The 15,868-nt window shown below is 43.7% G+C and overlaps 2 protein-coding genes across 3 annotated transcripts in view; one reads left to right on the top strand and one right to left on the bottom strand.

Annotated features, from left to right (window-relative positions):
• The window catches only part of LOC130298230 (oocyte zinc finger protein XlCOF6-like), a 176,234-nt gene extending 160,925 nt beyond the window's left edge, over positions 1 to 15,309 (top strand). Inside the window, exons 1-6 of one of the 2 annotated variants that reach the window (XM_056551149.1) lie at positions 1,338 to 1,829; positions 5,005 to 5,152; positions 6,667 to 6,846; positions 8,203 to 8,329; positions 8,413 to 8,802; positions 13,459 to 15,309. In XM_056551149.1, coding sequence (XP_056407124.1) covers positions 5,075 to 5,152; positions 6,667 to 6,846; positions 8,203 to 8,329; positions 8,413 to 8,802; positions 13,459 to 15,047 — 2,364 coding nt within the window. In that variant the 5' untranslated portion in view covers positions 1,338 to 1,829; positions 5,005 to 5,074 and the 3' untranslated portion in view covers positions 15,048 to 15,309. Of the gene's footprint in view, positions 1 to 1,337; positions 1,830 to 5,004; positions 5,153 to 6,666; positions 6,847 to 8,202; positions 8,330 to 8,412; positions 8,803 to 13,458 lie in introns of those variants that run through there. The other variant, XM_056551148.1, reaches the window with a different exon arrangement.
• The window catches only part of LOC130298249 (uncharacterized), a 68,409-nt gene that overhangs the window by 10,390 nt on the left and 42,151 nt on the right, over positions 1 to 15,868 (bottom strand). Inside the window, 1 exon segment of the mRNA XM_056551170.1 lies at positions 12,517 to 12,569. Coding sequence (XP_056407145.1) covers positions 12,517 to 12,569 — 53 coding nt within the window.

Below are 15,868 nucleotides of genomic sequence, written 5' to 3'. Positions count from 1 at the left end.
GAGTAGAAGGGACAATAAGCAGTTATCTGTATAGTGTGTGGCCACAAAAAAGTTCAGTGTCAATGCATCACCATCATTTAACTCCTTCATGGCTGACTGGGCAGGAGGTATATAATGTATAGCCATGGGCCCAGCTCCGAAGCAGGAGATGCATCAAATCTGGCATATCTTCTGCTCTTGTGCAGGAAACCCCTTTCAGAGCAGGGACTCCTGTCATTAAAGTGATAAGATTTGGAGGGGAGGGAAGCTGCTGCCAGTCTATGACGCACAGTCAGGAGTTCAGCACGATTCATAGCCCCTAGGTCCTACCTGCTATCAGCATCTGGGACTCATTGCTAATGCCGGACATCACCAATGCCAAAAATCTATTTCCGGTAGCTCAGTGGAGCTGATAAGGACACCCACAGTGAAATAGCGGGGTCCCGGTCAGCTGAGAGAACGGGTGGAGGTCCCTAACCTCGCTCCACGCTGTCTGAACGTCGCTCCAATCCTGCAGGCAGCCTCAGCATCACAGCATTGATCAGTGTATGTAATCTATAGATTCCATGTAATAGTCTACTACAGGGACTAAAAAACTGGGAATAAGGTAAAAAGAACATTAACTTAATGTGAATAAGCCCCTCCCCTAATAAACGATTGAATCTTCCCCATTTACCAATTTTTTTTAAATAAAATTATGTAAACAAAAAATAAATCTAAACATATGTGTAACCGCACGGACAATGGCGTAAACGTAAAAAAATACAACTTCATGGTCGAAAAGAAAAGTCTTAAAAAGCGATCAAAGAGTCTCATCAAAATTAGTTGAAATTACAGATCACGGCGCAAAAAATTACTTTCATACATCCCGTATACGGAATAATAAGAGAGTTATAGGGGACAAGGTAGGACAATCTGATACAGACTCATTATTGTACAAAAAGTTCGAATTTTTTTATATTTTAAAAGTATTAAAATAAAACCTATATAAATCATTTATCATTGTAATCGTTTGGACCTACAGAATAAAGAGAATTATTACCGTAATGTGCACTGCGTCCAAACAGAAGAACCCAGATTTTAAAAATATTTTTTTTTGGCCCTTGTTGTAGATTTTGAGGTAAAATTACAGAGCACTAATCTGTGGTGCAAAAAACAACAACAAGACTCAGATGGGTTTGTTAAGAGGAAATTACAATCATTATGGCTATTAGTAGACGAGGAGGAAAACATTAAAAAGAGAAATCACTGTGTCCTTAAGGGGTTAAAACTCAAAACTGCCGGGTCCAGAAAGGGTTAATAGTACAAAAAACATCTAACAGCCTCCACATGTGACCACACACATACCTCCACCTGCAGACTGTACAGGAGCCGTGTGCTTACAGGACCTGCATGATGTCACCTTCATGTGATCACTTGGAGGAGGAGTCACATGATCAGGGGCTGCTGCTCTAGGCTCATCTGCTCAGTGTATGCAGGACTCTGCTGTCACATGACCATTATCACAGGTCCTTCAATCACAATCTCTTCTATGCCGCACTGAGTTCCGCCCACTCCTGTCACATGATCCTCCCCACAGGTCCTTCAGCCCCAGTCACATCTATACTGCTAAACTTTGCCCCCAAATGTACTGGTCACATGATTGTGACATCATCACAGGTCCTACACCTCCAGCATGTAGCAGATACAGAGCAGGTCCTGGTGGGGCAGTCACTGCTGTTGTGTTGTGTGTGGAGATCTCTCAGAGCAGCAGCCCCTGATCATGTGACTCCTCCTCCTCCATGTGACTGATCACATGACGGTGACATCATCGCAGGTCCTGTAAGCACACGGCTCCTCTACAGATACAGGTATGTGTGTGCGGTCACCATCAGATCAGGATTATTGGGGATGATTATTATTAACCCTTAAGGAGACGATATATATTTACATTTTGTGCTGCATATGGGACTTTGAGGTGAGCTCAGGAGCTATAAGCAGCCAGGACTCACCACTAATCGCCATTAACCCTTAAGATTGCATTATGAAAGTCGATTGCAGGATCTAAAATGTGTAAAATGCAGTTGTTGGGGGGCGGAGTCTAGATCAGCTGAGATGACGGCCGGAGGGCCCCTTACCATGCTCTGTGCTCAGATTGGTGCTCTAAGTATACAGACACCTCCACAGCCTGTATAAGCCGAGCACCGATAACACTGATCACTATTGAAAGGATCTGCAACTCCTCACTATATACCCCTGGCATATAGTGCCTTAGTTCTACCTTGGTTTGTGTCACCTTCTCTGGTACCAGGAGAGTGTATCCCTCATAGGAAAAGATAACAGACAGGTAGATATGGCGAACACACTCTGACTTTATTGCATTAAGCATCAGTATAAAAAGGGAATAAGGGCGTATTTACATTGACCAATAAAAATGTGGCCACGAGCAAAAAGCGTATTTACATTGACCAATAAAAATGTGGCCACGAGCAAAAAGCGTATTTACATTGACCAATAAAAATGTGGCCACGAGCAAAAAGCGTATTTACATTGACCAATAAAAATGTGGCCACGAGCAAAAAGCGTATTTACATTGACCAATAAAAATGTGGACACCTCTAAAAGGTGATATCATTGTTTTGATTTTACACACTTCTTCCCAGGGTACATAGCGCCAATTAACAGATAGTGAAATTCTTTAGCAAGAAACTTTAGTTACAGGAAATGTATCTTATTAGAAACGACTTTGAGGAGACTGAGAACGAGAAGAAGGAGATAAGAAAGAAAGAGAATAAAACAATAATAAAGGAGAACTCTAGTGCAGCCTTTCACTAACTACAACTCACAGCATGCCCTGCTACAACCTTTCACTAACTACAACTCACAGCATGCCCTGATACAACCTTTCACTAACTACAACTCACAGCATGCCCTGATACAACCTTTCACTAACTACAACTCACAGCATGCCCTGATACAACCTTTTACTAACTACAACTCACAGCATGCCCTGATACAACCTTTCACTAACTACAACTCACAGCATGCCCTGATACAACCTTTCACTAACTACAACTCACAGCATGCCCTGCTACAACCTTTCACTAACTACAACTCACAGCATGCCCTGATACAACCTTTCACTAACTACAACTCCCAGCATGCCCTGATACAACCTTTTACTAACTACAACTCACAGCATGCCCTGATACAACCTTTTACTAACTACAACTCACAGCATGCCCTGGTACAACCTTTCACTAACTACAACTCACAGCATGCCCTGGTACAACCTTTCACTAACTACAACTCACAGCATGCCCTGATACAACCTTTTACTAACTACAACTCACAGCATGCCCTGGTACAACCTTTCACTAACTACAACTCACAGCATGCCCTGATACAACCTTTTACTAACTACAACTCACAGCATGCCCTGATACAACCTTTCACTAACTACAACTCACAGCATGCCCTGCTACAACCTTTCACTAACTACAACTCACAGCATGCCCTGATACAACCTTTCACTAACTACAACTCCCAGCATGCCCTGATACAACCTTTTACTAACTACAACTCACAGCATGCCCTGATACAACCTTTTACTAACTACAACTCACAGCATGCCCTGATACAACCTTTCACTAACTACAACTCACAGCATGCCCTGATACAACCTTTCACTAACTACAACTCACAGCATGCCCTGATACAACCTTTTACTAACTACAACTCACAGCATGCCCTGATAAACCTTTCACTAACTACAACTCACAGCATGCCCTGATACAACCTTTCACTAACTACAACTCACAGCATGCCCTGGTACAACCTTTCACTAACTACAACTCACAGCATGCCCTGATACAACCTTTTACTAACTACAACTCACAGCATGCCCTGATACAACCTTTTACTAACTACAACTCACAGCATGCCCTGATACAACCTTTCACTAACTACAACTCACAGCATGCCCTGCTACAACCTTTCACTAACTACAACTCACAGCATGCCCTGATACAACCTTTTACTAACTACAACTCACAGCATGCCCTGATAAACCTTTCAACTATGGCAGAGCGTTACTCAGGGTTTGTAATAGAAGCCCCTCCCCTAATAAGTTTATATCCCATTTCTGTAATAAAATAATGTAGGTGGGCGTGGCTTAGACATGGCGCTGTGCGGTTGTTTTTCTAGGGAGCGCCGTGCCGACCAGCGGTTGTTTCCTGATTTCCTGCCTATACTGCCCCCAGGGGATGTCTGGATGGTGAAGGTATCAGGTCACTTACCCGCCCATCCTGTCACCTGGTCAGTCTCTTTTCTCCGGGTATCAGCCACTTCTTCCATACAGGACTATGTAAGCATCAGGTTTTTTAAGTTTCTCCTGTGCCCCTATTACTACTTAAGACAGTGTTTCCAAACCAGCGTGCCTCCAGCTGTTGTGAAACTACAACTCCCAGCATGCCCTGACAGCCAAATGCTGTAACAGCTGGAGGCACCCTGCTTGGGAAACACTGACTCCGGTGGTGGCCCAGACCCTGCGTGTGTAACGGTATATGATGCTCGGCCTCTGCTGCAGGTAATAGCAGGTTCTTCCGGGGGGACATATCACAATTCACATAAAATCCTGATGTAATTGTGATGTATATTGTGCCCCCTAGTGGACACATTTCACTATTCTTCATTGGACAATGTCATATTGAATCCCTCTATTCTTCTCCCTGCTCTGATGAAGACGTTCTGAATACACCGCAGCCTCAGAGATTAGGAGAAATGGATTCACAACGTCTTCAGCAGAGCAGGGAAAGCGACCTCAGAAGACCTGGAGGACCAGAGCGCCACCACTGGACGGGAGAGGGGAGTGCGCTCTAGTCTCTTATTTTACAGCCCTCGGACAATGGATTTTGTTTTATAGAGAAATCTGAAAACTCCTATAATGTCTCCTCAGATGTTTCCCCAGATTATCTCCAGGAAATGGATTTTATTTCTCCATAGAATCTGGTGCGGTTTATCATCGTCTCCTCTTCTTCCCTTCAGGTTTCTCCAATCCAGGATCCTCTGCTGATATCTTCTATATAAGAGAATTCTCCTGGATGACCCATCAACCATGGAGAGAGACAGGAACAAGATGGCCGACAGGATCATAAACCTCACCATACATATACTCTTCCGGCTTACTGGAGAGGTGAGGGATCCTGGGAGTGATGTCACATGACCTCATTCTTATCTATATAATAACAGATGGATATGACTGGAGAGGTGAGGGATTCTGGGAGTGATGTCACATGACCTCATTCTTATCTATGTAATAACAGATGGATATGTCTGGAGAGGTGAGGGATTCTGGGAGTGATGTCACATGACCTCATTCTTATCTATGTAATAACAGATGGATATGACTGGAGAGGTGAGGGATTCTGGGAGTGATGTCACATGACCTCATTCTTATCTATGGAATAACAGATGGATATGACTGGAGAGGTGAGGGATTCTGGGAGTAATGTCACATGACCTCATTCTTATCTATGGAATAACAGATGGATATGACTGGAGAGGTGAGGGATTCTGGGAGTGATGTCACATCTATGTAATAACAGATGGATATGACTGGAGAGGTGAGGGATTCTGGGAGTGATGTCACATGACCTCATTCTTATCTATGGAATAACAGATGGATATGACTGGAGAGGTGAGGGATTCTGGGAGTGATGTCACATGACCTCATTCTTATCTATGGAATAACAGATGGATATGACTGGAGAGGTGAGGGATTCTGGGAGTGATGTCACATGACCTCATTCTTATCTATGTAATAACAGATGTATATGACTGGAGAGGTGAGGGATTCTGGGAGTGATGTCACATAACCTCATTTTTATCTATGTAATAGATGGCTATGACTGGAGAGGTGAGGGATTCTGGGAGTGATGGCACATGACCTCATTCTTATCTATGTAATAGATGGATATGACTGGAGAGGTGAGGGATTCTGGGAGTGATGTCACATGACCTCATTCTTATCTATGTAATAACAGATGGATATGACTGGAGAGGTGAGGGATTGTGGGAGTGATGTCACATGACCTCATTCTTATCTATGTAATAACAGATGGATATGATTGGAGAGGTGAGGGATTCTGGGAGTGATGTCACATGACCTCATTCTTATCTATGTAATAACAGATGGATATGACTGGAGAGGTGAGGGATTCTGGGAGTGATGTCACATGACCTCATTTTTATCTATGTAATAACAGATGGATATGACTGGAGAGGTGAGGGATTCTGGGAGTGATGTCACATGACCTCATTCTTATCTATGTAATAACAGATGGATATGACTGGAGAGGTGAGGGATTCTGGGAGTGATGTCACATGACCTCATTCTTATCTATGTAATAACAGATGGATATGACTGGAGAGGTGAGGGATTCTGGGAGTGATGTCACATGACCTCATTCTTATCTATGTAATAACAGATGGATATGACTGGAGAGGTGAGGGATTCTGGGAGTGATGTCACATGACCTCATTCTTATCTATGTAATAACAGATGGATATAACTGGAGAGGTGAGGGATTCTGGGAGTGATGTCACATGACCTCATTCTTATCTATGTAATAACAGATGGATATGACTGGAGAGGTGAGGGATTCTGGGAATGTATGTAGTGATATTAATGTGTCTCTCCATACACAGGATTACACAGTAGTGAAGAAGTCCTCTAGTGGGCGCTGTCGGGCCCCTGTGTGTGAAGGATGGGGAAGAACCCTGAGCCCAATCCCAGGGCCCCCACCTCACTCCCTGATACATGAGGAAATGGATGAACAGAAGATCCGAGAACTCATCAACAAGATGATGGAGCTGCTGACTGGAGAGGTGACCCTGCTGGGACATTATACAGTAATGGAGGGGTCTGGTGATGACTGGAGAGGTGACACTGCTGGGACATTATACAGTAATGGAGGGGTCTGGTGATGACTGGAGAGGTGACACTGCTGTGAATGCTGGGACATTATACAGTAATGGAGGGGTCTGGTGATGACTGGAGAGGTGACACTGCTGGGACATTATATAGTAATGGAGGGGTCTGGTGATGACTGTAGAGGTGACACTGCTGGGACATTATACAGTAATGGAGGGGTCTGGTGATGACTGGAGAGGTGACCCTGCTGGGACATTATACAGTAATGGAGGGGTCTGGTGATGACTGGAGAGGTGACACTGCTGGGACATTATACAGTAATGGAGAGGTCTAGTGATGACTGGAGAGGTGACACTGCTGGGACATTATACAGTAATGGAGGGGTCTGGTGATGACTGGAGAGGTGACCCTGCTGGGACATTATACAGTAATGGAGGGGTCTGGTGATGACTGGAGAGGTGACACTGCTGGGACATTATACAGTAATGGAGGGGTCTGGTGATGACTGGAGAGGTGACACTGCTGGAACATTATACAGTAATGGAGGGGTCTGGTGATGACTGGAGAGGTGACACTGCTGGGACATTATACAGTAATGGAGGGGTCTGGTGATGACTGGACAGGTGACACTGCTGGGACATTATACAGTAATGGAGGGGTCTGGTGATGACTGTAGAGGTGACCCTGCTGGGACATTATACAGTAATGGAGGGGTCTGGTGATGACTGGAGAGTTGACACTGCTGGGACATTATGCAGTAATGGAGGGGTCTGGTGATGACTGGAGAGGTGACCCTGCTGGGACATTATACAGTAATGGAGGGGTCTGGTGATGACTGGAGAGGTGACACTGCTGGGACATTATACAGTAATGGAGGGGTCTGGTGATGACTGGAGAGGTGACACTGCTGGGAAATTATACAGTAATGGAGGGTTCTGGTGATGACTGGAGAGGTGACACTGCTGGGAAATTATACAGTAATGGAGAGGTCTGGTGATGACTGGAGAGGTGACACTGCTGGGACATTATACAGTAATGGAGGGGTCTGGTGATGACTGGAGAGGTGACACTGCTGGGACATTATACAGTAATGGAGGGGTCTGGTGATGACTGGAGAGGTGACACTGCTGGGACATTATACAATAATGGAGGGGTCTGGTGATGACTAGAGAGGTGACACTGCTGGGACATTATACAATAATGGAGGGGTCTGGTGATGACTGGAGAGGTGACACTGCTGGGAATGCTGGGACATTATACAGTAACACCACTGGAGGGGTCGGGGTGATGACTGTATCATTATGTGTCAGGTTCCTATAAGGTGTCAGGACGTGGCGGTCTATTTCTCCATGGAGGAGTGGGAGTATGTAGAAGGACACAAGGATCAGTACAAGGATCAGGTCATGATGGAGGATCAGCAGCCCCTCACATCACCAGGTAATAGACATGACTATATACACACGTCCTCTCATTATTTGTATGTAAAGAATGAATTCAGTCTCTGTATGTGTTCCCTACAGTCAGATCCAGTAACATAACAGCACCAAAATGGTGTCCCCGTCTTCTTGATGAGCAGAATATGGAGGGCATTACTACAGGGAAAGATCTGAAAGATCTGATCTATAATAATACTTCAGACTTAAGGGAAGAAGAAGAAGAGACAGATGTGAGCGGTGATGAGCAGTATAAGGAGGACATTCCTACAGGAAAAGATTTGATCAATATCAATGCTACAGACATAAAGGAAAAAGAAGAGACAGATGTGAGTGGCGATGAGCAGTATAATGAGGACATTCCTACAGGGAAAGATCTGATCTATATTAATGCTACAGACATAAAGAAAGAAGAAGAGACAGATGTGAGCAGTGATGAGCAGTATAAGGAGGACATTCCTACAGGTAACCGCCCAGGTGAGTAGTAACAACTTAATATAGAGAAGAGTCACAGATTCTCTGACTAATAATTGTGTAGAATTCCTTAATCTCTCTGTCCTGTCTCTTTCTTGCTGTATATTCATCCATTCAGCCAAAATGCAAACTGATGTGATACTACAGCTGGATCATGGACAAGAAATATCCCTATGTGTACGAGTCCGATGTCTTAAATGGGCACTGTCAGATACAATAACTTTTGATATGTTATACAGCATGCATAAACAATGGGGAAGATTTATCAAAACCTGTCCAGAGGAAAAATTGCTGAATTGCCCATAGCAACCAATCAGATCACTTCTTTCAGTTTAGAAAGGGCCTGTGAACAATGAAAGAAGCGATCTGATTGGTTGCTATGGGCAATTCAGCAACTTTTCCTCTGAACAGGTTTTGATCAATCCCCCCAATATGTTTTGCAATTGCTTTCATCAAAACATTATCAGCATTTCATACTTAAAAAGCCATTAAAAAAACTGTCCACTAGGGGTCCCCCTGCCTCCTGGGACACATACCAGTCCTGCAGTGTCCAGTGGTCATCAACATGTCATGGAGACCATGAGTAATTGACAGGGCTGCAGGCAGGTCCAGGGCCCTCTGTGAGTCAGAGGAGAGTGAGGGAGGGGGAGGAGTCATCACAGTGAGGAGAAGAGAGGACACACTGTATGGACAGAAACCTCACCGAGCAATGATGGCGACATATATCAGATAACACAATACACAACATGGAGACATATACCAGAAAACACAATACACAACATGGAGACATATACCAGATAACACAATACACAACATGGAGACATATACCAGATAACACAATACACAACATGGAGATATATACCAGATAACACAATACACAACATGGAGACATATACCAGAAAACACAATACACAACATGGAGACATATACCAGATAACACAATACACAACATGGAGACATATACCAGATAACACAATACACAACCTGGAGATATATACCAGATAACACAATACACAACATGGAGACATATACCAGATAACACAATACACAACATGGAGACATATACCAGATAACACAATACACAACATGGAGACATATACCAGATAACACAATACACAACATGGAGACATATATACCAGATAACACAATACACAACATGGAGACATATACCAGATAACACAATACACAACATGGAGACATATACCAGATACCACAATACACAACATGGAGACATATACCAGATACCACAATACACAACATGGAGACATATACCAGATAACACAATACACAACATGGAGACATATACCAGATAACACAATACACAACATGGAGACATATACCAGATAACACAATACACAACATGGAGACATATACCAGATAACACAATACACAACATGGAGAAATATACCAGATAACACAATACACAACATGGAAACATATACCAGATAACAGAATACACAACATGGAGACATATACCAGATAACACAATACACCACATGGAGACATATTCCAGATAAATGGAGACATATACCAGATAACAGAAGAGTCTTTGGAGGATGGATGTAGTGACATTACTAGGGTTCTCTCCCTTCCCCCGCTCCACTACTTGTTTCTCAGCAGACAAGAACACCTCAGCTGTTATTAACAAGCAGCACTGCGTTTCCCTGTCTACCATCTAATTAACCAGCCTCTTCCCTGCTGAGCCCTGGCTATTTAGTCTGTTTCAGTTCTATGAGGCTCTGCCCTTGTGTGGTTTCTGATCTCCTGTATGATCCTGTTATTCCTTATTTTGATGACTCTGGACTGTCCGACATCCACTCTGGTTCCTGATCCTGGTCCTGACTTCTGACTACACTTCTTTCCTTTCTCCTGACTTGGGCTTTTCTTTAGTACCTACTTTGGCTCCTGATCCCTTTCTGTGTATCTGACCAGGTCCCTGGATTCTCCTATTGTTTGTTATATTTGTATTTTCCATTATTATAATAAAGGTGATTTGTTCTGCACTATCATCTCCATCTGGTTTTGTGGTTCCTGACATTACACAAGGGCCATGAATCCGGATGATGCAGACAATCCACCAGCACCAAACATTTTCACTATAATGGATCTGCAGGATCAGAGGATTGAGCAATTGGCACTTGTAATGCAGACGCTTTAGAATCGTACGTCTCCCCTAGAGCCTCCTGTGCCTCAACCGGCAGCCACCTACCCTCCTGCTCCGGCAACTATTTCTGCTGCCATAGAAGCCATTGCCTCCTGTGGGTTTACTGGATCTGCCCCGCTTCCCCAGCATTATGGGGGCGATCCTAATGAATGTAGAGGCTCCCTGAACCAAGTGGGCATTTATCTGGAAATGGTCCCGCAGTCCTGTCCTAATGATAGAAGTAAGGTAGGATTCCTGATCTCCCTCCTTACTGATAACGCTCTATCCCGGGTGAATCCTCTTTGGAGACTGATAAATGTATTATCTACGACTACAGAGACATTTCATCTCCCTGTCCGTTCTCCCTCTGCAGCAGAGCAGCTCATTTCCATGTAACAGGGGATGAGAACTGTGGCCAAGAATTCAATAGAGTTCTGTATTCTAGCAGCAGAAGTGTGCTGGGATAAGGAAGCGCTGGTGGACACGTTCTCTCGTGGACTCTCCGATATTATACAAGATGAGATTGTGGTCAGAGATCTCGAGGAGCTTTTGTCTTACACCATCCTAGTTGACTGTAGGCTCAGAACCATTTTGGGACCGCTTGTGGAGGCCTCCTGTCAGATCGTCACCTCAATATTCATGCCCTCCCATGCCTCCCTCACCTCCCATGCCTCCCTCACCTCCCATGCCTCCTGGTTGTAAAACGTTTGAAGGGATCGAACCAATGAAACTCAGTACCACCCCCCTTCCCGCAGTGGAGAGGGATTATAGTAGGAGGGAGGGGATGTGTCTTTATTGTGGCAAGTTGGGCCCTTTGCTCGGATAATGCCAAACCTAGTCAGGAAACACTTGCACCTGAGGTCCTGCCAGGGACAGATCTTGGGTGAGAAGAGCGGCGGGAATACAACGAAAATAAAAGAAGGGCATAACATATTTACAGCAAAACCTCGGCTGATATTAAGGATAGCTCCTTATTTCTATGGCTACCTGTAATCAGCCAGCCCCTTCCCTGCTGGGTTCTGGCTATTTAACTGCAACAGTTCAGAGACCACGTAAGGGCAGAGGCAGTCTGATCTCAAAGTGCTTTTCTGTTGTTTCTGATTGTAATTACAATGTATGACTATGGTCTGGCTGACATCCACTCTGGTTGATTGTTTGGGTCAGCACGATTACAACTATACCCAATTTACATAGTTGTTTGATTTTTTTTTTTTTTGGTTAATGACTTACTCTGAACTACAGGATAAAATAATCACATATTATATTCTTAAAATTAACCTCTTCCAGCAAATGGACGTATATTTAAGTCCACTACGGGCCCCTGCTGTATGAAGCAATCAGCAACCGAGACCCACACGGCTAATGCTGGACATCGCCGATTGTACTGATGTCTGGCATTAACTCTTTAGAAGTTGATCACTGCATCTGAAAGAGGTAAATCCCGTTCCCGGCTTTGATCACTGCATCTGAAAGAGGTAAATCCCGTTCCCGGCTAGCTAAGTGGGCTGATCAGGGCTGCTATGGCGAATCCGCAGCATTCCAATCAGCTGAAAGGACGGCGGGAGGTCTCTTACCTTCCTCCCTGCAGTCCGATCAGTGCTCCAATCATGCAGTCAGCTATGCCAGGCTGAAGCAATGGAGCATCGAAAACACTGATCAATGTTCTTCTATTGAGAAGTATTGATCATTGTATGCAATCTAAAGACTACATATTTTATAGTCCCCTACTCCCATTCCATAGACTTTCATTGAGGGGGTGTGGCGTGACATCACAAGGGGGGTGGTCGTACGTCACAACCCCTGCCGCCCACTCCAAGCATTCGGAACAAAATGTTCTGAACGCTGGGGCAGCAGGGTACCCCATTAAGGGTGTATTGAGAGGGCTCGGGACCCCTCTATACCTGGTGGCTCTTGGCTGCATTCAGTAACTGAGGGCCGCTGCTAATAGCTGACATGGAGAAATCTCTGATGCTGGCTATTAACCACTTAGATACTGCTGTCAAAGCTGACTTCAGCATTTACACAGGCTTAGTAAGCGTCATTGGTCAAGCAATTGGCTTCACATGAAGCGATCACAGGGATCTGATCCATTATTATGTCAGCCCGAAGCATTTGTCACTGCCGGGACTCTGCTATTGATACAGTCTGTCTATGGTCGGCTCTAATGGGTCAGTGTATTACTTATGTTCTGCACTGATCTGTATGAACAATTCAATGAATAAACCCCCTCTCAAATAATAATTTTAATTTATTTGTAATTGTTATTGAAAAGCAGTAAAGCATAAAGAAAACTATGCAACTTAGATATCGTTGTGATCGTATTGACCTAAAAAAATATTTTACCACACACTGAATGAAGGGTGTCATAACAACGAAAGTTCGGTCCCACAAGCTTTTAAAACTATGTAAAAACAAGCGTTATGACTCTTAGGAGAGGAGAAAGAAAAATGAAAATGCAAAAGCTTAAATTATCTGGGTTGTTAAGGGGTTAATAAAATGTGTTTTATTCTTGGCAGATTCTTGTACCAGGAGATCAGAGGAGAATCTTATATCTTCAGATTATAAAGCAGATGATGATATCACACAAGATACATATGAAGAACATTCCATTATCCCAGATACACCCTCAGCCCTTCACAGCCAAGATCTGTCATCTCATCCTTATATACAGGTCCTGTCTTCTCAGTCATCACAGGATGTTCAGCAAGATAAAGGTCACAGAAGGGGTGCTGGACATCAGCGAGCTCAGAAATCCTATACATGCTCAGAATGTGGGAAATGTTTTGCTAAGAAATCACATCTTGTTCAACATCGAAGAACTCACACAGGGGAGAAGCCATTTTCATGTTCAGAATGCGGAAAATGTTTTACTGACAAATCAAGTCTTGTTAAACATAAAAGAACTCACTCAGGGGAGAAGCCATTTTCATGTTTAGAATGTGGAAAATGTTTTACTGACAAATCAGATCTTGTTAAACATCAAAGAACTCACACAGGAGAAAAGCCATTTTCATGTTCAGAATGCGGAAAATGTTTTACTGACATATCAAGTCTTGTTAAACATCAAAGAACTCACACAGGAGAAAAGCCATTTTCATGTTCAGAATGCGGAAAATGTTTTACTGACATATCAAGTCTTGTTAAACATCAAAGAACTCACACAGGAGAAAAGCCATTTTCATGTTCAGAATGCGGAAAAAGTTTTACTGACAAATCAAGTCTTGTTAAACATCAAAGAACTCACACAGGAGAAAAGCCATTTTCATGTTTAGAATGTGGAAAATGTTTTACTGGGAAAACAAATCTTGTTCAACATCACAGAACTCACACAGGGGAGAAGCCATTTTCATGCTCAGAATGTGGAAAATATTTTACTCAGCTTTCCCATCTTGTTAAGCATCACAGAACTCACAAAGGAGAGAAGCCATTTTCATGTTCAGAATGTGGAAAATGTTATACTGAGAAATCAATTCTTGTTCAACATCAAAAAGCTCACACAGGGGAGAAGCCATTTTCATGTTCAGAATGTGAAAAATGTTTTCCTGACAAATCAAGTCTTGTTAAACATAAACGAACGCACACAGGTGAAAAACCATATTCATGTTTAGTATGTGGGAAATGTTTTTCTGACAAATCAAATCTGGTTAAACATGAAAGAACTCACGCAGGGGAGCAGCCATTTTCATGTTCAGAATGTGGAAAGTGTTTTAATGACATATCAAGTTTTGTTATACATATAAAAATTCACACAGAGGAGAAGCCATTTTTCTGTGCAGAGTGTGGGAAAGGTTTTATTGTGAAATCAAATCTTGTTCAGCATCAAAGAACTCATACAGGGGTGAAGCCATTTTCATGTGCAGAGTGTGGGAAATGTTTTTCTCAGAAATCAGATCTTGTTAAACATCAAAGAACTCACACAGGGGAGAAGCCATTTTCATGTGCAGAATGTGGGAAATGTTTTTCTCAGAAATCCCATCTTTTTAGACATCAAAGAACTCACACAGGAGAGAAGCCATTTTCATGCTCAGAATGTGGAAAATGTTTTACCCAGCATTCTCATCTTGTTAAGCATCACAGAACTCATACAGGAAAGAAGCCAGTTTAGAGCAATAAATGATGCAGATAACACATCTATATATTATCTATGTACATAGGATATCTGACATTTATACATATATCATATACTGCATCTCTAAACTTGTTGCCAATTAAGTTAATAGTTAATAAAAGTTAATAAAGGCTGTCTGGGCATGCTGGGAGTTGTAGTTTTGCAACATCTGGAGGTCCACAGGTTGAAGACCACTGGTATAGGAAGTTGTACTCACCTGTCACCGCCGCTTCGGACCGTCCCCACTCGTCACCGCTGCCCTGGATGTTGCCTTCCATCGCTGTTGCTGCGTCCCCGACGCTCCGGCAAGGCCTCTGCTTCCCCGACCTCCTCGCTCTCCGTCGCCCCAATCACGTCGCTACGCACGCCGCTCCAATTGGATGACGGGACGGCGTGCGCAGGGACGTGATGACGACGATGGAGAGCACCAACGATGGAGGGGATCCCGAAGAGGACGCGCCGGAGCCCCGAGGACAGGTAAGTGATCGTCAGCGGACCACACGGGGCACTGTAAATGGCTATCCGTTGGCAGCTGAAGCCGTCAGTGCTGCCGGATAGCCGTTTATGCGATTGCCCCGACATACAAAAGCATCGTATGTTGATGCTGCCTCTGAGAGGCCATCGTATGTTGAAATTATCGTATGTCGGAGCCATCGTAGGTCGGGGGATCACTGTATATAGAGAATGTAACGCGTCAGTGTTGTCCCCGCCCCCTTCTCATTATGATTATAGAGACTTTAATTCAAGGCATCAGACAGGATCCGCACGTCTCCCTTGAAGATCGTCTCTTCTGAACATAAGACGCTGCAGATACTTTT

The sequence above is a fragment of the Hyla sarda genome (genome assembly GCF_029499605.1).
Source record: "Hyla sarda isolate aHylSar1 chromosome 1 unlocalized genomic scaffold, aHylSar1.hap1 SUPER_1_unloc_6, whole genome shotgun sequence".
Lineage (NCBI taxonomy): Eukaryota > Metazoa > Chordata > Amphibia > Anura > Hylidae > Hyla > Hyla sarda.
This window is presented reverse-complemented; position numbering and strand designations above follow the sequence as displayed.